The sequence below is a fragment of the Xenopus laevis genome, chromosome 4S (assembly GCF_017654675.1).
Source record: "Xenopus laevis strain J_2021 chromosome 4S, Xenopus_laevis_v10.1, whole genome shotgun sequence".
NCBI classification, from domain to species: domain Eukaryota; kingdom Metazoa; phylum Chordata; class Amphibia; order Anura; family Pipidae; genus Xenopus; species Xenopus laevis.
In genome coordinates this window covers 46025458-46050004 of record NC_054378.1, presented here as the reverse complement: position 1 = coordinate 46050004, position 24547 = coordinate 46025458, and the positions used below count along the sequence as shown (strand labels likewise).

At 37.0% G+C, this 24547-nt stretch overlaps 1 protein-coding gene and 1 long non-coding RNA gene across 2 annotated transcripts; one reads left to right on the top strand and one right to left on the bottom strand.

Moving 5' to 3' along the window:
- Positions 1 to 6582: 6582 nt before the first annotated feature.
- Positions 6583 to 19116, bottom strand: LOC121393252. Its single transcript, XR_005960900.1, has 2 exons — positions 18996 to 19116; positions 6583 to 6999 (listed from the first exon to the last, which is right to left on the bottom strand). It is a non-coding gene; the product is annotated as an uncharacterized LOC121393252 (long non-coding RNA).
- Positions 19117 to 20176: 1060 nt separating this feature from the next.
- foxf1.S (forkhead box F1 S homeolog) lies at positions 20177 to 23934 on the top strand. Its single transcript, NM_001096671.1, is given in 2 exon segments — positions 20177 to 21206; positions 22847 to 23934. Coding segments are annotated over 2 exon segments (1065 nt in total). The 5' UTR covers positions 20177 to 20299; the 3' UTR covers positions 23005 to 23934.
- The last annotated feature ends 613 nt before the right edge of the window (positions 23935 to 24547 follow it).

Genomic DNA, 24547 nt, shown 5'->3' with positions numbered 1-24547 from the left:
TCTTATTCACTCCCTTTAAAGGAGAAGGAAACACTTTTGGCACAAAACCCCTCCCCCTGTAATGCTTGACCCTATTATTATTAATAGGGAAAAAATTTAAAAATATATAGGAAGGCCAGTATTTTATTCTAAAAAAGATGGCAACCCTAACCGGACCATTGGGCAAATTCCAAGGACAGTCACTTTAAAATTTATCGCCTGGAGGTTCTGTTAATAAATTGGTAAGTAATTAATTTTGATAACTTTCTATTTTTTAAAATGAGAAGAAATCCCCCTTTAGTGAACCCATCAGTGAATCCATTAAAAAAAAAATTAAATAAGAAGATATCCCCCTTTAGTGAATCCATTTAAAATTGCATAGACAGTCAGAAAATCCAGCCGACTAATGCCGTCATGGCCAGATCTAAGGTTAGGCAGACACGTGCCTAGGGCGCAGAGCTTGTGGGCGCCAGGCACGTACCACATAAGCAGCCTACCCCTAGTGCGCCACTGAAAAAGGTGTATTCTTTTGCACACGGGTGCGCACGCACATCTTCCTTTACGCACGGGTGCTGCACGTGCGTCCTCCTATGCGCACGGGTGTGCATGCGAAATTATATTTTTCCATTGCAGCTTCCTTGAGATTTTCTCTTGCACCCGTATCAGTTGAAGGCAGAATATTATTTGAAGTCACGAATGTAGCACTGCATCCTTTAGTAATGTTAAAGATGTAGAAAAACGTTTTGATAATACCTGGTCACCCTGATGTAATTCTAGAAAAACCCAGAATACACCAAACGTGTAATCTTCCAACCCACATATGTGACCAATACATAATATGTTAATTTAGTTAATTTCCCTAGTCCTCTCCTAAGTCTTTCCTAAAACTCTCCCATTTGTAAACCCATATCTACCATAAGCACTACAGACCTCATAGATTTGGCAGACAGCACTCTCACTGGAGGATACTATTGCATTAAGGATCACCACACTTGGTCCCTAACTGGATATCCATGTCCTGTTGTGCCAGCTACTATTTAGAGTAGAGCTGGGGGTCACCTGAGGTTGCCTCAACAACTGGCACCAACTCCTTTCCAAAGATTTGCCCTTATGTTCATATTTAAAGGGGGTTGTTCACCTTTGAGTTAACTGTTAGTATGATGTAAAGAGTGATATTCTGAGACAATTTGCAATGGATTTTCCTTATTTATTATTTGTGGTTTTTGGATTATTTAGCTTTTTATTCAGCAGCTCTCCTGTTTGCAATTTCAGCAATCTGGTTGCTATGGTCCAAATTACCCTAGCAACCATGCATTGATTTGAATAAGAGACTGGAATATGGATAGGAGAGGCCTGAATAAAAAGAGGAGTAATGAAAAGTAGCAATAACAATAGATGTGTAGCCTTACAGAGCATTTGTTTTTTTAGATGGGGTCAGTGACCCCCATTTGAAAGCTGAATAGAGTCAGAAGAAAAAGGCAACTAATTCAAAGACTATAAGAAACAGAGAATGTGTGGCACCAACTGCAAAAGAATTATAAAGCGGCACCATTCCCTTCTCCAGATATGGAATTGTTAGATAACCCAGGCTTCCCCCCCAGTTGCGAGAAAGGACAGTTAGATAGGTGGGCAAGATGGAAAGACAAACCTACGAAACTTAGTGATTTCATTAAAAGAAAGAAACTACTTCCCTTGAGCAAAGTTCACTCGAGATGGGGAACCCACCCAAGAGACTTTTGGAACTACATCCAAATATCTAATTACGTAAAGTCGGTCGGTATAGAGAAAATAACCAGACCCCAGACAGATCTAGAAAAAATGCTAAACCAAAATACATTAGTACACCCCATTGCAAAATTCTACAAATTTCTGATAGAGTACAAAAGTGATGATGATGAGATGGGGTTTAAGACCAAATGGGAAAAAGAACTCAAGCTAAAAATACACAAAAAAGTTTGGAAAAACATTATGACACTTGCCCATAAAGGGTCTAGATCGATCAGGACTCAAGAAGCAAACTACAAGCTGATAAGCAGATGGTACAGAACACCGAGTGAACTTCATAAAATTTACGATACGGCATCAGAGAAATGCTGGAGATGTGAGACTCAGACTGGAACACATAGCCATATCTGGTACGCATGCGAAAAACTAACTCAATACTGGAAAGATATATTTAAAGTAATTAACAAATTAAGACCTCAAATGTTCCCCAATTGCATAGAAACTGTAATTCTAAACTTAAACCAATTTACAGGAGAAGTAATACAAGACAAATTGATCATACACTTATTACAAGCAGCCAGAATAGTTATCCCAAAGTATTGGAAGACCACAAAATCACCGCAGAGAATCGACTGGATAAGAGAAGTGGAAAACACAAAGACAATGGAGGAAATGACATCTATAAAGAATGGTTCTATGAAAAAGTTCGAAAAAATATGGAAAGACTGGAATATACTTCAAAATGCAGATTAGAGATAATTAAATTGTACCAAATTGTACAAAGATTACAGATAGGTCCATGCAGTGGAAATTCAATTGAATTCAACTAAATACAAATACAGATGTAGTAAAGAATGAAGATATAGCTAGTGTTACTACCTGCTTCCAACTTTTACCCCCCCCATATTTTCCCTTCCCCTATTACAACCTCCCCCCCCTCCCCCCCCCTCTTTATCAATCAGCAGTAGCATAGAGACTAGTGGAACAGCAATGAAAATGTATGTGATGATAGGATGATATGATAAGCACTGGCAAGATTGAATATCTTGTTTTTACATAAAGTATACAACGGCATACTATGCTAATATGGTTACTGCTTATTACTCTTATGCTTATTACTGTTATGCTTTTCATATGCCTTTTTACCCCCCCTCCCCATTTTTCTTCTGTACCCTTGAAAATTGAAAAATAAAGACTTACAAAAAAAAAAAAAAGAAACAGAGAATGAAGACCAATTGAAAAGTTGCTTAGAATTGGCCATTCTATTTAAAGGTGAATCACCCCTTTAAATGGACCACTAGGTCTGGGGAGTTGTGATAAGAGTTTTATTGAGTAATAATGCTTTTAATGGGTGGTTCACCTTTAAGTTTAATATGCCATAAAATTGCCCATTCTAAGCAAATGTTCAATTGTCTTTCTTCTTATTTTTTTTTTTTTTTACAGTTTTTTTTATTATTTGCCTTCTTCTTCTGACTCTTCCCAGAGTCACTGATCCTTATAAAAACAAATGCTCAGGAAGACTACAAATGTATTGTTATTTCTGCTTTTTATTGCTCGTTTTTCTGTTCAGATCCTCTTCTGTTCATATTCTAGTCTCTTATTCAAATCAGCGCATGGTCATTTGGACCCTAGCAACCAGATTGCTGGAATTTCAAACTGGAGAACTGCTGAATAAAAAGCTGAAGAACTCAAAAACCACAAATAATAAAAAAAATGAAAACAATTTGCAAATTGTCTCATCATATCACTCACCATTCTAAAAAAAAGTACTCGAAAGTGAACAACCCCATCCCTGATGTTGCTAGACTCTCCCACCATGGTTTAACCCTTGATAATGTGTATCTGAGAGGTACAATACAACAACTGTGCTGATGAGCAACACTTTTAAGGAAAATTAATTTTCCTTTTTACCTTTGGTTAAACTGGTGATACAGTCATGGGAGTAACTACAGAGGAAGCAGGCCCCAATAATGCTCAATTTCAACATCTATTATTAGTAAAACAGGACAACCTCTGGATATGTTGGGGGCCCTAAAATTAATTTGCTGTGGGGCCCAGTAACATCTAGTTAAATCACTGGACACAGTACAATATCCAAGTCTTAATGTTATCCTGTGGACAGTGCATATTCATTAATGTAAAGTAAAAGTGTGCCAAAGGAAAGTAATAGTAGCCCTAAGCAATGTTCCATTATACAGTGATTACACATATACAATGGATTTAAAGTTATTTGTCATTTTCTAAAATATTTCATCCACAAAGAGCAGTACAACTCCCTGTGTAGTAAAGGTTAATACTAATTCACAGAAGCCCAGAACCACTTATAATATGTATCTAATAAACTGCCCTTAGTGATGTCATTATATATAGTGAATAAAGTACCCCCTCTTGTAAAATATAAGGATATTATAAGTTACCGAGGAGTTTCATGACCATATAAAAACACGAGGCCGAAGGCCGAGTGTTTTTATACAGGTCATGGAACTCCGAGGTAACTTATAATATCCTCATATTTTACAACTGGGGGTACTTTATTAATTATAATACACAAATTTTAGTGAGTCATGTGACAGAAATTACATCACTACTCACCGTTTATAACTGATGACATCACTACTCACCGTTTATAAGGATATAATTTACAGGATATTCATGGCTTTTGTGTATTATATATTGTTATGCACAGCCGGGTCTTTCTATTCACATGTCATATCACTAAAAAAAAAAATCCCTCTACTTTTAGGAGAACCAAAGGAAATACATAAAATTCCACACATGATTCAATGGGAACAAAGATTAAAAAAAAAAAACTATACAATGAAGCAATGGCAAAAGGCTATCTCCAGAACACAACAGTTTGTAAGAGTGAAATTACAAAATCTTATATAACTGGTATCTAACCCCTTCAAGATTATCAAAAATGTTCTCTGGAGCTTCGAATTCCTGTTGGAGATGCGACAAGGACAATAGGAGATATGCTCCATATTTGGTGGACATGTGAGAAAATACAGAGATTTAGTGAGATCTTTGATCACAGAGATAATATCCCACAGTCTCCGGAAGCTGTGCTGCTGAATTTATACGGAAAACTTCCAAACAAAAAGTTGAATTTCTGACTTTTCAAATACTAAACGCTGGTAGACTTTTGATTGCTACAAATTGGAAAAAACAAGATGTCCCTAGTATTACCCAGGTACAAAGAGAGGTGACCAACAATTTAAAATACAAAGAAGCAGTACCGAGAAGTTTAAGGGGGAAAAAACAGTTTTGGCAGCTCACAAACTTTGGATGTCTAAGGTCAATATCTAGTGTATATACAGTTTATATGTATTGTATGAATTGTAACTTCCCTGAGAAACATACAGATATAATATAATATAAGTTACACTACCTTTTCCCTTTTGTTTGTGTAATTGTGTGTATATTATTTTGGCTCATGCAATGAGTATACCTGCAATGTTTTTTTTTTAAACCATTATATACCAATATAATGATCGTATTGTTGAAAACTAATAAAAAATGTCAGTATAAAAAAAACCCTCTAATAGCACATGAAGAGAGATCTCTGCGACAAGGTTGATCCTATACGGAGGGGGGAGAAGGACCTTCAGTAGATGGAGGAATATATTATTGTACAGACTTTTTTTGCACTTGTCAGGCAACATCAAGGCAGGGTTAAACTTTAAAGAAAGTCGCTGTCACGGGATTTGGGTGCTGATGAGGAGGCTGCGATGTGGGAGAAGCAGAAAGCACCTGTTGGGGGACTGATGAGGGATTAGAGTGTTGACAGACAAATTGAACGGATTAATTGCAGCAGCCAAGAGTGTGTGGGCTGAAGTTGTTGGGAGATATTTGTAGTGTGACAAGACTTTCATCAGCATTATCAATGGGTGCAACAGCAGCAGCAGCCTGGGTATTGCCCTGATCTTCTACTGTGTTATCTCCCATCTACCCACTGTCTGGCTGCTCCTATACAATAATAAGGGAGAGAATATCCCAGTTAGACAACTCTTAAATAAAAGAACATCAGAACCAATGTGTTTCAACGTTCCACAGTATTGCCAATTGGAAAAAAAAACAATCATTTAAATTTCTCATTGAACCCATTCCAGTACTGGTAATTAAATTAATAGAAAAATATATCTGGGTGTGGCAAAGCTGCACTCTAAACTAAAATGTTGAGGGGGTGCATTTTTTTTTTATACTGACATTTTTTATTAGTTTTCAACAATACAAACATTATATTGGTATAGAATGGTTCAAAACATTTCAGGTATGCTCATTGAGTTAACCACAATAATATACACACAATTAAACAAACAAACAAAAGGGAAAAGGTAGTGTAACTTGTATTATATCTGTATGTTTCTCAGGGTCGTTACAATTCATACAATACATATAAACTGTATATCAACTAGATATTGACCTTAGACATCCAAAGTGTGGGAGCTTCCAAAGAGAGGGTGCACTTTTTTTAAGTGGAACAATACAAATAACAGTGGAATCCAGAATGAAGAACAGCAGTCCCATTATTTATAGTGCCTGATTGTCTTTACTGTTATTGTAGATACAATTACTTTTGTTGTAAAGCAAGGAAGCTTTTAATAATACAGTACACAAATAAATTATCTTTGAATTAATTGTAACAATGCAGTAGTAAGGACAAATAAAAATGTATTTTGCTGTATGAAAAGTCATATGTGTTTTAAAACCGAGCTCTCTGTATATTTTAGCTGTTTTTCACCAGCAACCAGTTCAGAGAGGGCAGAAGTCTGCTTGTAATCTGTGTCCCTAAACAAACATATACGAGCCCACCTACTGAGCAGGCAATGAATGAATGGAGTCCAGAAACAGAATGTCAGGACCAGGGCAAAGCAATACAATATTAGATAAATACTTTATTTCAGAGCTTGCATTTCTTGCCACAGCATATAGTTACACATGTATAACATATATTAGACTATTTTCTTTTCTGTATAACTTTACATTTATACTGTAAATGACATAAAAGTGTAAAAGACACGACTCTTCACATTATGGCAATTTGGATGCCCTGTTGTCATTTGAATTTGCGCACCAATAGCCAAACATTTAAAGAACATTTTTAAAATTAAAAATGTTTAGAAGAAAAAAATAAAACATGTATTCTTATTCTTTTGTTTTATTTTTTACCCTTTTAGGCTTTGATATATTTAAAGTTTTTTGTCTACTTTCTTAATGTTTGAATCCATTTAGTTTCCTTGGTTTTTAGCAGTTTGTTTCTTTGCCAGAGCCTCTAGTGTAACCCACGATTATCTGTAAGAAAATAAAATTCGTTTTAATCAATTTGCACTAGAAAAATATATGGAACATGTAGCAGCAGGTTTTCAAACCCAGAGATTTATTTGACTTGCTGGGGGTATTAAGATAAATAACATAAAATACCCACAATGTCATTTCTATCTAATCCAGCAGATAAGGAAACAATCGTGATGGTGGGTGTGTGGGAGCTGGAATTCTCTATTTAAAATACAATAAAATCCATGGTATAAAATACAAGTCCGTCTCAAACACTTAATAAATAAAAACTGAATAAATGTCCCATTAAATTAAAGATCCAGTGTAAGATGAGTATTAAACGCGCTGATATTTATTCTGGGGGGAAATTGTATCCCTTAAACTACAGAAATAAAAGGAATTAAAATTCGATTCTATCCAGCATAATAATCGTTGTTCCAAAATGTGAGCACGAATGGTGATATTACATACAATGTTTGCTGGACTAAATTATTATTTTGTTGGTTATTTTGTAGACGAAAAAAACGAAAAATATAACTCATTAGAAACAGAAAGCCTTCCCTTAACCCCCTCCGTGCCAGCACTTGTAGCTGTTTAGCAGCAAGGTTTTTCATTTTAAATGGGATTACCCCAAAAATAAATATAGAGATTTTTTAACAGCTGAAGATTTCAGTTTTGCTGATATTTTTCGATTAGATGCATAACCACGTTGATCAAATGGTAAATAGAATAATCTCCTTAGAAAAAAAATTCTACAGATTGTTAATTAAAATTAAATTAAAATTGATCAGTGTGCCCTCGGTCTAATAAATATTGGTGGCGAGCATCGCTGAGTGCAAGCGACACAACTGTTAAGCCTAGTTATTAGCACGCTAAAGTTTATTAAAATAATTGTTAATTTGTCATGAAGTCATAAGAATGTCTGGTGGAAATGAGTGCACTGAGTGTGTAATAGTAGTATATTTACTCATCCTCCTGGCACAGAACCGACCGCTTTCTTGCTAAATGTCTCGTTTAATGGAAATACTGGAATTAAACGATAATTCAGCATTTAGCCCTGGCTCGCCCTCAACTTTTATGTGCAGATTTCAACTTTCAACTTTATCTCATCTTCTCACATATTAACATTGTCACATTGCGGTCAACTGATACAATAATCAGTGTTACTGCTCACACAAATACTTCAGTGCTCCCAGATAATAATAATAATAATAATAATAATAATAATAATAATAATAATAATAATAATAAACGATATATATTACCGTGGTAGTAAATTGTCTGCTAACAAATATGCCAATGCCAACAGATACTAAGGAATAGTGACTATTATATGGCAATTCATTTGTGTGCCAATGCTGTATTTAATAGCAACATGATTGAGCAGTAATATTTGTAGGAACTGTAGCATTCAACATTTATTTATTCAGGACGATTAGATGCTATAGAAACCTATTTTTTATTGTAGTATCTGTTGAGTCTTGAGTAGTGTTTGATAGAAAACCATCACTGAGTATTTGTGATTGCTATTTGTGGACACTGTAGTGTCTGACAGCAACTGTAGTATTGGTCAGTAAAGAATATAGTGAATAAAGCACCACCTATTGTAAAATATAAAGAAATTATAAGTCATTGAGGAGTTTCTTGAAGGAGGTTACTTCTAATATGCTCATATTTTGCAACAAGGTGTACTTTATTTATTATAGTGCACAAGTTTTAGTGAGTGACGTGACAAAAATAGCATCACTAAGCTCCTTTTATAACTGATGGCATCACTAAGAATCCGTTTAGGATATAATTTACAGGATGTTCATGGCTTTTGGGTAATATATATATATATATATATATATATATATATATATATATATATATATATATATATTACGCAAAAGCCATGAATATCTTGTAAATTATATCCTTATAAACGGTGAGTTCTGATGTCATTTCTGTCACATGACTCCCTAAAGTAACCTTGGCGTTCCATGACGTGTATAAAAGCACTCGGCCTTTGGTCTGGTGTTTTAATATGGTCATGAAACTCCTCCTACTTTTTTCACTATATATATAGTGAGGAAGGCTCTAGTATTAGAGCCAAAACTTTGTAATAAACTTTTTTGCACCTTACAAGCCCTGTGAGTGCCGTTCTTCCAGCAGTTTTGTTTTACATAATACCATTAACCAGCACCCAGGCAGCTGTCTTCCATTGTATGAGTGCTCCAGCTTGACGAACTATATATCTAGATATATATATACAGTGAGTGCTGGAGTATTTGATAGTAAACAAATGAATTGCCATATAATAGTCACTATTCCTTTATATTGGTTGGTATTGGCATATTTGTTAGCAGATAATTTACTACCACGGTAATATATTTCGTTTATTATTATTATTATCTGGGAGCACTGAAGTATTTGTGTGATTATTGTATCAGTTGGCCGCAATGTGACAATGTTAATATGTGAGAAGATGAGATAAAGTTGAAAGATGAAATCTGCACATAAAAGTTGAGGGCGAGCCAGGGCTAAATGCTGAATTATCAATTCCAGTATCTCAAATAAATGTGGCATTTAGCAAGAATGCGGTATGTTCTGTGGCAGGAGGATGAGTAACAGCGGAGAGGGTTACAGAGTTTCGCTTGGGAGCGTGTAGGAAGAAGACACCAGGGTTATTATTAATTTCTCCCTGGTGTGTATACTGGTTCCGTAGACCGTCGGTGTTGCTGCAGCAGAAGCAGTAGACAGCAGCAGCTCCGACTGTAACATTATTTAATGTGCATCTCCTGCATTTGGGCAAGTACAGCTACAAACTACAGCTGCTACTCCTAGACAAATCCCTGCAGCTCCCCGCACTCTCTTGTCTTGTTGTAGTTGAGCAACAGCTGTACAGGCTGCATTGTCTGCCTGGTCTGCTTTAATTGTGAGGCTGAGCGTCTCATTGGATCATTGGGCTTTAGTGTAATGCCCACTAGTAATGTATGTTATATTGTTATTAGTATCTTGTGGAACTAGAGTGTGTAGGAAATTGGTATGTGGGCTAGGGGCTCATGAGTCTAATAAGGGGGTCGGTGTGTATATGGCGATAGTATGACAATCCGTATTCGGGGTGGGCAGGATTATTTGCGATATATATATATATATATATATATATATATATATATATATATATATATATATATATATATATATATATATATATAGTATAAGGGCTGTATCTGATGGGTGTTATGGGGGAGTGTGGATCTGGTGGGGAAATCTATAGTTAGGGCTGCTCTCACATGTATAACTAAGGATTGTTATATGAACATGAACACCATTTCAATAAAATTGGCAAAATCTATGTCACAGTGGAACATAAGATAGTAATAGTCTGTAATATAGCACACAGGTAATTGACATGTAAAACACAGGCATAACTTGAACCCTTTATCAGTTACAGAATCTATCTATTATCTATCTATCTATCTATCTATCTATCATCTATAGATCTATAGATCTATCCATCATCTATCTATGTATTTATCATATATCTATCTATCTATCTATCATCTATCTATCTATCTATCCATCATCTATCTATCTATCATCTATCTATCTATCCATCATCTATCTATCTATTTATTATCTATCTATCTAGCTATCTATTATCTATCTATCTATCTATCTATCTATCTATCATATATCTATCTATATCTATCTATCATCTATCTATCTATCTATCTATCTATCTATCTATCTATCTATCTATCCATTATCTATCTATCATCTATCTATCTATCTAATATCTATCTATCTATCTATCTATCTATCTATCTATCTATCTATCTATTATCTATCTATCTATCTATCTATCTATCTATCTATCTATCTATCATATATCTATCATCTATATATCTATCCATCATCTATCTATCATATATCTATCTATCTATAAAGGAGCACCACAGCAAAATCTACTGGAATTACCTTCGGTACCTTCTGTCCCCCAACAGCTACCACTCACCCTCTAGCACAGTGATCCCCAACCAGTAGCTCGTGAGCAACATGTTGCTCTCCAACCCCTTGGATGTTGCTCTCAGTGGCCTCAAAGCAGGCGCTTATTTTTGAATTCCAGGCTTGGAAGCACATTTTAATTGCATAAAAACAAAGTATACTGCCAAGCAGAGTCTCTTGTAGGCTGCCAGTCCACATAGGGGCTACCAAATAACCAATCACGGCCCTTATGTGGCACCCCAAGGGACTTTTTAATGCTTGTGTTGCTCCCCAACTCTTTTTACATTTGAATGTGGCTCACGGGCAAAAAAGGTTGGGGACCCCTGCTCTAGCAGCTTCAGGGGCTGCTATATAATTATAGACAAGCCCGGTGTTACCAGGTAGTACCTGATCTAAGTGCTAGTGTTAGTAACACACAATTTGAAATGATCTATACCTGCAATGCTCTGTGGGTGGAACAATGCATTGTTGGGTAACAAAAGTTAAACCTTAAAAAATAAGTCAGCCGCTAATAAGTTTTACCACTGTTGTGATTCTAATAGAAACAAGTAATAAACAAGTGATCGACAAGGAAATGATTCTCCCATTGTTTAGTGAAAATCTGGTTTTTAAAATGACAGGGCCCACAATGTTATGTGGATGTCAAAAAGTAAAAAAGTTTTCTTTACAAAAAAAGGGGGGGGGGGAGCTAATAACAGTCACCTACCATTGCGCAGACCCACACATAGCTGTTTGTGGTGTGTTGGAGTGTGCAATAACAGCTTGATCTAAGATAATTAATATGGTGACTAGAGCAGTGGTTGATCAATCAGCCCTTTAGCTGATGAGGTTACAGAGATATATAAAAACATTGCTGGATAAGCCCTAGTTGCAACAAAATATGGAACTGAAAATATATGTTAACTCCATATTTCACCCTTCTTGGATAGCAAATATTCTCCTACTACTTTTACATGTTGCATTTTCTCAGCCAGCTTTTTATCTCCGATTCAGCATACACTCCACTCTATGTGTGTGTGCGCATTGACAGGACTGAAGTCTGCCTGTAAGTTTGCGCACAGAGCAGATTTTTAGGCATTAAACCGCTTGCGTTCCCTCTTGTCAGTGCGCACACCTGTCATTGCTCCAAGGTCCATTGGCCAGTTTGGGAACAACTGGAAAAGGGTGACAATATCAGTTTTGTTGGTAATTTTATCACAAGCCAATATCACCCCCAAAAAGTTCGTCCATGTGGGTGTTATTGTTCCTGTTATAAATCACAAGGGTTAGAGCTAAACAAGTTGTGATTTTTACCACTGCTCTGGGCCCTGACGTTTATACAGTACAGCGAAGTCACCTGTTGGTTTGAAATTCCAGTGCTAAATATATTTGTAATATTTAGAACTGGAAATACTGGTAGATAAAATTACCCAATATGTTTTAATGCAATATTCACATCAAATGGTCAGACTTGGTGCTCTTCTGAAAAAAATATATATAAGATTTTATTGAAATTACAAAGTCGATGCAAACACTCAGGTGCATTATTTATACAGCCATATGTGCAAAGGGAGGTGACTATTATTTGCTGTATTTGGTAACCAGAATGCTTTGCATGTACCTGTCATGTTAAATTGCCTTGTTAATTATCAGGCATTTTCTGCTAGGGAAAAACTGGCCAGTTTCTTAGTGCACAGGTTGATATTTTATTATTTTTAAGAAACATGAATTTTCCACCATTTGGAACTATCGACCTTCAGTGAAACTAAAGTTTATTTATTATTTCCAATAATTGTTTAAGTAACTTTTTTTTTTTACCTTTTTTTTCTCTTTATTTATGGTGTTATTCCAAGTAACTTTTTTTTTAACATAGAGGCAATCTGTCGTTTTTAATATTACTAATGCCCAGCCCAGTGCTGAGCAGCCCTTACTGTCATTATACAGAACAGGATTGTGTTCAACTACTCAATGAAAACGAATAGGCAAAAAATACACCAGTATATATGAATAGGGGTCAGATGTCATTCATAGCTCTCTACACGTTTAAAATGAAAGTTTTTCCTATATGTTATATGACCATTGCAGGCAAGATATATGCTATCTGCAATTGCAGGACACACAAATATATAAAATATATATATATATATATATATATATATATATATATATATATATATATATATATATATATATATATAAATAATATGTCCAAGGTACCTGCACTCCAACCACTTAGATACTTTCACGGGTGCTTATATATATATATTTATTTTATTTTTTTTTTTTTAATGCAAACCCATATTTTTACTTTATGGCATTATTTGCCCTTAAAAAAAACTTGAGTGAATTAAATCTCAGAAATACTCTTATAATTCTAAGCCCTGGCTGAGAGTACTTCTCTGGCCCTGAAATACTGAACATATTCAATCCAGTTAAAACAAATCTATATATATAGCTGTGGGTCTATTTCATTAAATTATGATTTCTTCTATTAAAACACAAATGTATATAGCTAAATAAATATCATGTAGAAAATTACAGGCACACGTATTCAGATCTATAATCGAATCAAATCATCTGCCCTTCTGTTATTTGTCTGTAGTCTTCTTCTTTTTTTCTACTTTACTTGGCAAAAATATCTATTAGTACTTGCCCACAGTTATGCATCCTTACCCTTGGATATCTATCAGATATCTTATTTTGGGTCTAATAAGATCTATTTTTTTTCATATAATTTACTAATCATCTATTGGTTTCCATTATTTATAAGATCTTTGTTCATCGATCCACCTTTGCCTATCTGTCTATAGCTAGAAACTGAATTATTGGGGCAGTTGTGGGCAGTTACAGCTCATCGTCATTATAGTTTTCTTTGTTAATAAAACGCATTTAGCTGTGATTTATAGGATTTGCAAAGCGCTGCCTATAACGCACGAACTTTGGGAATGGAATTAATTGCATCAGAATAATGAGTTTAGCAGTGAGATTCCTTGGCCAACCGTAGAGTCTGGCGATTTGGTTGTGTCTGATTATTATTGTTATGATTGATTATTCTTTTCCATAAGTAACTCCTTATGATAATCAGAGCATATGTTTTATGAATTGCTTATCTGCAATATAATAGGAATGGGCCAGATACAGTGACAGATAAAAAACCGAGATTTATACATGGGGTACAGAAGATAAGCATGAGGCCTAATGCTCAACTAACACCCACCTAGTTGTTATTATGTTATTACTATTAACTCAATGTGAAATGTTTATATGTAGTTTTGTCGTCTATTCATAGGTGTTTCTTAGGTTACAGCTCATCCTTCTGTACTCTGTTCATTTAGGCACAATATAAGGGGAGTTGCCTTTTTGCTTTCCTTCCTTCACACAGAAGGAGCAACAGCACCAGCTTGCTAATACTCTTCATCACCATGCAAAGCTTATTGTAGATTTTCTTCCTTTACTGCTGATGTCTTTTGCGTTTAATTGGGAAACATACATCTGCATCTTGTAGGATGGCAGCTTCCATGCAAATATACCTAAAACATACGTCTAAATAAACTATCTTTATATATTTATTTGCCCCTTTTAAATAAAATGAAATGCACTTTCACCTGAAGCATTGTGCTGCACAAAAAATACTTTCTCAAGTGAGAAATACTATTAATAATATTTAGCATTACCAAGGGGAATTAATATTCAGGGCCAGAACTAGGAGTAGACAGAAGAGGCACGTGGGTTCCCCATAAGCATCTTACCCCTAATCTGCCACTGAAAAAGGGGTGCCTCACTGCTGAAGCAGGCTTGCAAACGCGCGTCCTCGTTTGCGCACAGACAAGCACGCGCGTCTTTTGCGCAACGCGACGTGACCAGCCGGATTGCCCTGGGCACCAAGCACAGTTAATATTAGACGCTTCAAAATAACATATATATATATATATATGTAAATCTACTATGTGTGTGACTATATATATATATATATATATATATGTTGTTTAAAGCCAGAAAAAATACACCAGAAAAATAAATCACTAACTTTTGGAATAACCATTACATTTGTTATCATACAACGTTTAAATGGAGGTTCAAATGAAAAAGTAAGCTTTATAATCAGACTTAACTGAGTAAATTGTAATATCTAAAAGATAACCCGATCTAACTTAACTGGACACTGCTTCCCTTGAGTGTGTGTGTGTGTGTGTTTGTGTGTGTGTGTGTGTGTGTGTGTGTGTATATATAAAATACTTGAATGTATGGTTGTAAAAAAAAATGAAACAAAAAAAATTTAACCAACTTAGAATATGAAAAAGCTGTGCCAAGAGGTCTGATGAATAATTCAGGGAGCATATAAACTTTGGCTATCTAAGACCAAAACATAAAGCCTATATTGTCTTGGACTATCTTTAGTAGTAACTACCCTGGGAGGTATAAAATCTTTTTTTATTATTTAGATTTATAGTTTATTTTAGATCTTACTCCTTAGAGAAGTATACGATACAATATATGTATATGTTGGAAAAGCACAATAAAAAAAAAAGAATTTAACCTACAAAACAAACCACAAAAAGGATACCAGAAATGGATAGGGCCATTCTCTCCCTCTCCCTCTCCAAACACACACACACACATATATATATATACATATACATATAAATCAGTTCAAATGGAAAGAATCTGAAGAAAGACGTGACCCCTTGGCATCAGCCTTGTGACCAAAAGTCACCCTTTTATCTGTAGTTTATCTCGGTGGGGCGCTGATACAAAGCAGAGTTATCTCTGTAACCTCCTGCCACAGGGACTGCAGCCTCTTCTACTGCTGAAACTGTTTTTTTGGAAAGGCAGGGCTTAAATATACTAATGTTTTGGTGTAGAAAACAGCAGAATACTTGACAATTCAAAGCCAAGACCTCATATATTTACTCTGCCCGAATCGCAAGGCAACTAATAGGGAAGCGTTGGGTCATTGTGCATAAAGTGGGAAGTGCTGGTGACTGAGCCAAGACATCAAACGACTTGTTTGTAGCCAAAATGTGATCTGAAAATAGCAACAACTTTTAATGTACGGCACCACTAGCCTGTTGTTTATGGATTATCTAAATGATTCTATTCATAACTGTTTGGTCATAAAGAGTTTTCTCCCCCATTCACTTGACACAATTGCAGATCCCTGTCACAATATGATAATACGCATGTTTTTCTATTTCCAATAGAAATGTATTTTATTTTATTAATGCTGACAGACTGCAGCAGATATCAGCCTATTACTGGGGCCTCCATCTGTTGACCTCAGTGGGTGCTCACATTAAAAACGATGGGGCTTATTTCATTTAGACCAGTCGGTAAGGCCAATAAAGTGTCTAAAAAATGCACTGGCATTTTTACAAGAAAACAAAATGCTATATATTTCTTACCCTGCTAGTAGTATTGGGGCTGTCACAACTCCTCCTCCCACCCCACCTTATGTAAACGTTTAGAGATCAATTTGCTATGGTGTATGGCCAGGGGAGTTGAGAAGGAAGGGGGGTAGAACTTCTAGTTGGGGGGGGGTTGTGTAAGTGAAGTCACTGGTGTTAATTAAAAGCAGGGAGAAGAGAGGGGCACACGCCTGTCTGCTGGAACCATGGGTGGTCTCACAGTCTGATAAACACAGGGCCCCCTCCAAGGGAGAGAAAAGCACAGGCTCCTTCCAACAATATTCCCTATATACATAGCGCTCACATTACACGTGTAACTGTGTGAGAGTCTGCCCCTCTGAGACCAGTTATTGGCACTATCCAAGTGATTCACTTGCACTTCCCTTCCACCTTTATCTGACAGTTGTGCGACCTGTGTGTGCAGCAAACTGCGACTTGCATCGTTGTATCCGAGAACTTTAATTCTACATTGTATTCCAACTGCAACATCTCATGCACAAGTGAAGAATAAAGCCTTATACAAATCGTATATAATCGTTCTATTTCGGACGACCGTTTGGGAGCACTGGAGAAACGAATTCTTCTCAAGTGTGGGTAAAATCAACCAACATAAAGGCTTGGTTCAACGTGTTCAATGCACAGATAGAGAAATAATTCAGCATCAAATATATATACGAATTCAAGTGCTTCCATTATTTTATAATCAATTATTTGCCCTAAAATACAGAGGGATCATCCTGTGCTCTGTGTTCCTGTATATGTGATGTAGCAGGACAGAAGGTTCAGATATTAAAGGGGTTGTTCACCTTTGCATTAACTTTTAGTATGATGCAGAGAGTGAGTTTCTGAGACAATTTGCAATTGGTTTTCATGTTTTATTATTTGCAGTTTTTGAGTTATTTAGCCTTATTCTCCAGCTCTCTAGTTTGCCATTTTAGCAATCTGGTGGCTAGAATCCATGCTACCCTAACAACCATGCAATGATTTTAATAAGAGACTGGAATATGAGTAAGAGGGGGGCAGGAATGGAAAGATGAGTAATAAAAAGTAGCTGTAACAATACATTTGTAGCCTTACAGAGGATTCGTTTTAAGATGGGGTCAGTGACCCCAATTTGAAAGCTGGAAAGAGTCAGAAGAAAAAGACAAATCATTAAAAAAAACAAAAGTTGCTTAGAATTGGCAATTTTATAACATACTAAAAGTTAACTTTAAGGTGAACCACCCCTTTAATGAAACAGGATGGAGTTCCATGAGTGTAATAACGCGAGACTGGGTCTGCACTAGTTTTAATCTGGCTGTTTAGGCTGTGGGCTGATTATTGGCTCTAAAGCGGTTCGAATTTGATGGCCGCTGACCGCATGCACTTATTAGACGTAAGAAAATGTTCCAGATTAACATTTTCCTGTCTGATAGGATCGTTTATTTAACTGTACAGTATCTATCAGGTCCTGCTCGAAATTAACATTTTGTTCAGCATCAATTTTACATACTGCCTTTAAGTGGGAAAAAAATTGCTACAAAGTGACACCATAGTGTTTTGATTTTCCTTTAAATGTCTTAAGTGATTTTAACTACCTTAATGCAGTCCTTACTTTTTTGTCTGTTAAAAGTCCCCTTTCGGGCATCTTTAAATACTCTCGTGTATTTATTGTTTTATATAAGAATTCCGCCTGATCGGGATAGCTGGATAATTTACAAGGTAACCCTGCGTTAAAGGGGGCTGTTCACCTTTGAGATAACTGTTAGTATGATGTAGAAAGTGATATTCTGAGACAATTTGCACTTGGTTTTCATGTGTTTTTTGAGTTATTTAGCTTTTTATTCAGCAATCTGGTTGCTAGGGTCCAAATTACCCAAGCAACCATGTATTGATTTGAATAAAATACTGGAATATCAATAGAAGACTGAATAGAAAGATGAGTAATAAAAAGTAGCAATAACAATACATCTGTAGCCTTACAGAGCATTTGTTTTTTTGGATCCCCCCATTTGAAAGCTGGGAAGAGTCAGAAGAAAAAGGCAAATCATTAAACAACTATCAGAAATAAATAATGAAGGCCAATTGAAAAGTTGCTTAGAATAGGCCATTCTATAACATCCTAAAAGTTAACTTAAAGGTGAACCACCCCTTTAATATGGATATTAAAGTTTATTTTTAGAAATAGTTTTCAATAATAATGGCAGGTACATAAACTGTAAGTTTTTTTTTTATCGCCTCTAAAGGCGATAAAAAAAAGTTCAGTGCATGCTGGTGCAAGTGAGCAATAAAGGATAAATTCGAGGGTGTGGGAACAGCATAATAACTCCAGAAATATACACACAGCTTTAATTAATACAGTCCAGCTTCTTGAGTTGCCTGTAGTGCAGCTGCACCCAATGCTGTTATCAGATCAGACAAGGCAGGCGCCCTCCTTATGGGAAGTGACAGTGAGCGAAGAAAGTTTCGCTAAATAACAACAAACTTGTTGTCTTATGATAAATAGCACGAGTCTATAGAACAGCACTGTCTCCAATCAGTTGGGTTCCTCGCAGGGGTCTGAGAAAGCAAAATCTTCCCTCCTTGATCAGAGTGTCCAATATCAAGAAAAAAGGGGTCAATTTGTTTGTAAGTAGGTGACAAAAGTTGCAAGTGGCTTACCTTGATGCCTATCTCAGAGCAGAGCTGATGGCAGATTGCTTTGAAGAAGAAGTAGAAGAAGAAGAAGAAGAAGGTGCCTTTCCCAAACAGGTCAGACAGTTCTCTCCTGCCGAAATAACATCAGAGCCTTGTGCTGTAAGAAATAAAAACCAGAGAAAAAGAAGCAAGACGCAAGGCACAAAGCAAGGTTTATACGCCTCAGAAAGGAGCACTACGGAGACTAGCAGGGGTTTTAGCTGTTTTTTATTATTAAAGAACTGGAGAAAATGTTTACATTGAGCTGTATAAACATCCTGCCCATGTTGTTTTCTATCTGCACAGAAATCAGAAGCTCAGTGGAAGTAGGCAAGTCCCTGCCTTAAAGTTAGATCGCCTGTTATACTCACCCACCCTCAGCCTTTTAAATCTGTTGTCTGTTTATTTCCATGGTGCCAGGCCTAGTGGGGGACAATGATGTGATTTGATGGCATGTGTACAATGAGAAGAGGGTTGTGTGAAAGAGCTCACACCCCACTCGTTTATATACACGGGACATAGACAACATTAACTGTCATCAATAGATCCAGTTGTCTGCTTTTCTTTTATTTCCAATATTCTATAAATAAGACATTGTCACACTAAAAGTATTTGGGGAAAGTGGAAGAATGTCCCAGGCAGAAAGTATTTACTAATAAAGCCTGGGGAACTATTAAACCCTGATGACTTTAGACTTTGAATCGAGTTGACTACTAGTAAAATGTCCAAAAAAATGGTTTCGGTGCTTAAAAGACCTGAGTGGTGATATTCCTTTAACTGACCCCCCAGTGGTTAGGGGGCAGTGGCCAGAACTAGAAGGGGGGCTGTGGGCGGGGACAATCCACTTCTTACGTCTTTACTGTGAAGAGCCGACAGACGCCGATGACAAGAGATAAGTATAAGGCGATCTCACTCTGCGGGGCACAATCCAGAAGTTCGAGGCTGAGCAGCAGCAGCTTCTTGCTTTAGCCTGGACACACAGTCACACAAAGGTCGTCGCCAGGCTGCGAAGGACCAAACATCATTTACCAAAGGACCATTCACAGCGGGAACTATCACCGGTGGCGCAAGTGTAGGAATTCTTTGCGACTTCTCCACATCTTGCGCTCAGAGGAAACTTTCCCAAAAGCTGAGCAGCCAAGTGCAGACTGAGGGGCTCTTATCCTCCCTGCCGCCCGGCCTGTGCTCTCAGCTTTCCCTATTTTCTTCAGCTGCAGCCCAAAAAAGCTTGGTAAATGACTGCAGAGATCCAACAGCCCCCCTCCCAGCCCCCTGCCCAGAGCAGCCCAATGTCTGCGGCCACTGACAAGCATGGAGGGCAACCCTCGGCTATGGAGTCCGCCTCCTGTGCCACCAAGACCAAGAAGACCAACGCTGGCATCAGAAGGCCAGAGAAGCCGCCTTACTCGTACATTGCGCTCATAGTCATGGCCATCCAGAGCTCCCCCACCAAAAGGCTCACCCTCAGTGAGATCTACCAGTTTCTGCAGAGCCGCTTCCCCTTCTTCAGAGGTTCCTACCAGGGCTGGAAGAACTCAGTCAGGCACAACCTGTCCCTCAATGAGTGCTTCATAAAACTGCCCAAGGGCCTGGGGAGACCAGGGAAGGGCCATTACTGGACCATTGACCCAGCCAGTGAGTTTATGTTTGAGGAGGGCTCCTTCAGGAGAAGACCCCGAGGCTTCAGGAGGAAATGCCAAGCGCTCAAGCCCATGTACAGCATGATGAATGGCCTGGGCTTCAACCACATACCAGACACTTACAGCTTCCAGGGGGCAAGTGGCACCATCTCGTGCCCACCCAACAGCTTGTCATTGGACAGTGGCATCGGAATGATGAACGGCCATCTGCCGAGCAATGTCGATGGAATGGGCTTAAGTGGGCACTCAGTATCGCATCTAACTGCCAACGGTGCTCATTCCTACATGGGCAGCTGCACAGGCGCCTCTGGGGGGGACTACTCCCATCATGACTCCGGCTCTCCTCTCCTAGGAGGTGGGGTGATGGATCCCCATTCTGTCTATTCAAGCCCCGCATCGGCCTGGGCCCCATCAGCTTCAACCCCATATATCAAACAACAGCCTCTCTCCCCGTGCAACACTGCTGCTAACCCTCTGTCCTCCAGCCTCTCCTCCCACTCATTGGATCAGTCCTACCTGCACCAGAACAGCCACAATACAGCCTCAGAGTTACAAGGTAGGTGCTCAGGGGAATCCATTGGGGCACAGGACTGTCATTACTATAGAACCCAGAGCATTGTAATCTATTTATCCATCTATCTATCTATCTATCTATCATCTATCTTTATTATCTATCTATCTATCTATCTATCTATCTATCTATCTATCTATCTATCTATATAAATATATATACACATATATATAATCTATCTATTCTATCATCTATATATATATAGTATCTATCATCTATCTATATATATATATATATATATTTCTATCTATCATCTATCTATCTATCTATCATTTATCATCTATATATCTATTCTATCTATCATATATATCTATCATTTATCTATCTATCTACCTATCTACCTGTGGAATCTCTATGGAATAACTAGACCAGACCATTGCCAATTGTGTAAATAAATCCATATCAATACAAGGCGTAAAGAAAGGCACAAGAGCCTTCAACTGGATGCAGCTTTTTTTTTGACTGCTCAGTGGTGGCCCTTGTCACTTCCTGCAGTATCTCTACAGCGATTTTAAATCGAGCAAATTAAGTATATTCAGCTGGGGATAGCAGGAAGGTTAATGGCCTCGCCACACATGTGGAATAGAGTCCCAATGTGATGGCATGTGAGCATTTAGAGTGGTGCCACTGGGACTGCTGCAGAATAATTAAGGATCAGGAGGGTAAAAGTCTGCCTGAAGGCCCCAGGCATCTTTAGAGTCCATAGGGATTGTCCCAACATCCTCCAGCTCTGAACTGAGTTTAATAACGTGGCCTGGGGCCGGGGGATACCCATTCCTTCTGTTTTCCCAAACTAGTGAGAGTCAGGGTCACATTTACTTGTAAAATATCCATCTGATGATAGATAGCATTGCCCGATTTCAGAAACAGTCTCGGATATGCGCTCTAAAGTGATATATTCATATAAATTCATATTTAATTCAGTGGGTGTAAACGACAATTTATATGGAACAAACGGAGAATTCCCCAATTATTATTATAATTACTATAATAGGCTTTGTATTGTCTACATAAAGAAATGCATTAAAGCGAGTATGCATTATTTTTATCAAATCATTTCTTATGACCATTTCACACAAAATTGTTTAATGACTTAAATAAATACACATATACGGGAAAAGACTGTGAAGTCAATACAAGGAAAAGAGTCTGCCTCTGTCCTTGTAAATAAGAGCGAAATTATGGCTATACTGTTTTATGCATTTTTCTTCATTTGCCTAAGCTATATGTACAAAGTTTTATTTTTTTAGAGAAACCCTAAAGCAAGCATGTATGGTGTACAAATAATAACTGTACTTTATACAGAGACACAGTTTCATCACCATAAAAATGTGTTTACCATTCACTGGACCCAGCAGAATTTTAGATTTTCTGGTGTCATCTATTATAAATGTATTTTAATACGATATGTATTAAATTAGGATTTTGACCAGTTCTGGTTAATGCATTTGTGATGTGCTGGTATTAATATCGATTGTAATCATGCTCGAGACATTATTATTATTATTTCGTTTTCTGGCAATGCATGTCCTCGGTTTTGCATGCATGCATTTATATTTTTATTCGCGTTTTTTATTCTTGCTATCATAAATTTCGGCTAATATTGTCTCCTTTGCTCCATGCAGGTATCCCAAGGTACCACTCCCAGTCTCCCAGCATGAACGACAGGAAAGAATTCGTTTTCTCTTTTAATGCCATGGCCTCCTCCTCCATGCACTCTGGCAGTGGATCTTATTACCACCAGCAAGTAGGTTACCAAGATATCAAGCCCTGCGTCATGTGATTGGATAGCTGTGGCTCAGACTTGTCCTCTTTCAGTGCCTCTAGCAGTCAAGTGGTTAAAAGAAGAAGTTAGTCATTGCACTAACCAAAAGAGGTGTTTGTTCCCATATTGAGAACGGAAAAGAACACTCATAAGGAAAATAGTTTTACATTATAGGTCTTTTTTATACTTCAAACATTTATGTTTTTTAAAGAAACAGCACAGAAAGGCCAAGAACTTAACCCTGCATTGCCTGGTAACCTTGTAACCCACCCAGAGTGGAGCACTTCACCAGGCGTAAAAGTGCTGCGCCATAACGCAGCAAGATCCTCTACCCCCGGCACATCAACTCCTTAAATTCCGTAGAGTAATTATCTGGGAATGGGTGGAAAAAGGAAACTGGTTTCATTTTGGACATCATAGGACAATAAGCGTTCAGTGTATTTTTCTAGTATAAATTGTGCCCTTTATACAGGCGCAACGGCGTTAAGATGGAACAAGAAGAAAAGACTTCTGAACTGAGTTACCATGGCACTTTTCACTCACTCTCTTTATTTATTTATCTTTCCTTTTCCTTTTTTTTTTTTTAATTTGGAATGACAACGCGACACCAGATGCCTCCGTCGGTTTATTAGTATTGATGGTGTTTTTTTTGTGTTGGCAATATTTGCCAAGTGGAAAAAAAAACTGTTTTTTTTTCTTCTTTAAAAGTCACTGTAAATTTGAAAAAAAAAACGTTCTGTGTAAAAGTCAGTCTTTGATATGTTTTATATAAATCTATATTATATATATAAAATAAGGGGTGTTCGAGTGTTTGGCGGGTGCGTTCCGCATTGACCCTATTTTTTTTCTGCACTGTATAAAATGTAATGGAGACGGCGTTCCCCCCCTGTGTAAATCTTACAAAAAACACCAAGAAAAAAATAAATAAAATTTGTATGTTATTTGTAATTGTATTCTATGTAGTCTGTTTTAACGGATTCTCGTGGAAATAAGTTTTTTTTCTATTTAGATAGGGCATTCTTATGTTCATTAATTTATTTTTTGGTGTAATCATCATGGCACAATTAGACTCTGGCATATACGTATATGTGTGTGTGTAAGCTATAATACTCTGACATTCACTGTATGTATGTATATATATATATATATATATATATATATATATATATATATATATATATATATATATATATATATATATATATATACACATATATATACATATATATACATATAAATATATATACAGGGACGTAATTACAGAGGGAGCAGAGGGGGGCCAGGAGTTATAGGGGGCCCCATGAGGCCCAAATAATGAGCAATATCATCATATATTGGTAAAACAGGACAAACTCTGCATATGTTGGGGGAGGGCATAAAATTAATTTGCTGTAGGGCCCAGTAACATCTAGCTACACTACTGTGTATATATATATATATATCTCACAGTTAAACCCACTGTTTTTGGGAATTTCTCAGCCATTCCTGTGTGTACCCAGAAAGGAACTGCAGTAACAGCTGGGATATAAACCAAATAATACAATTTTACTAGATAAAACAA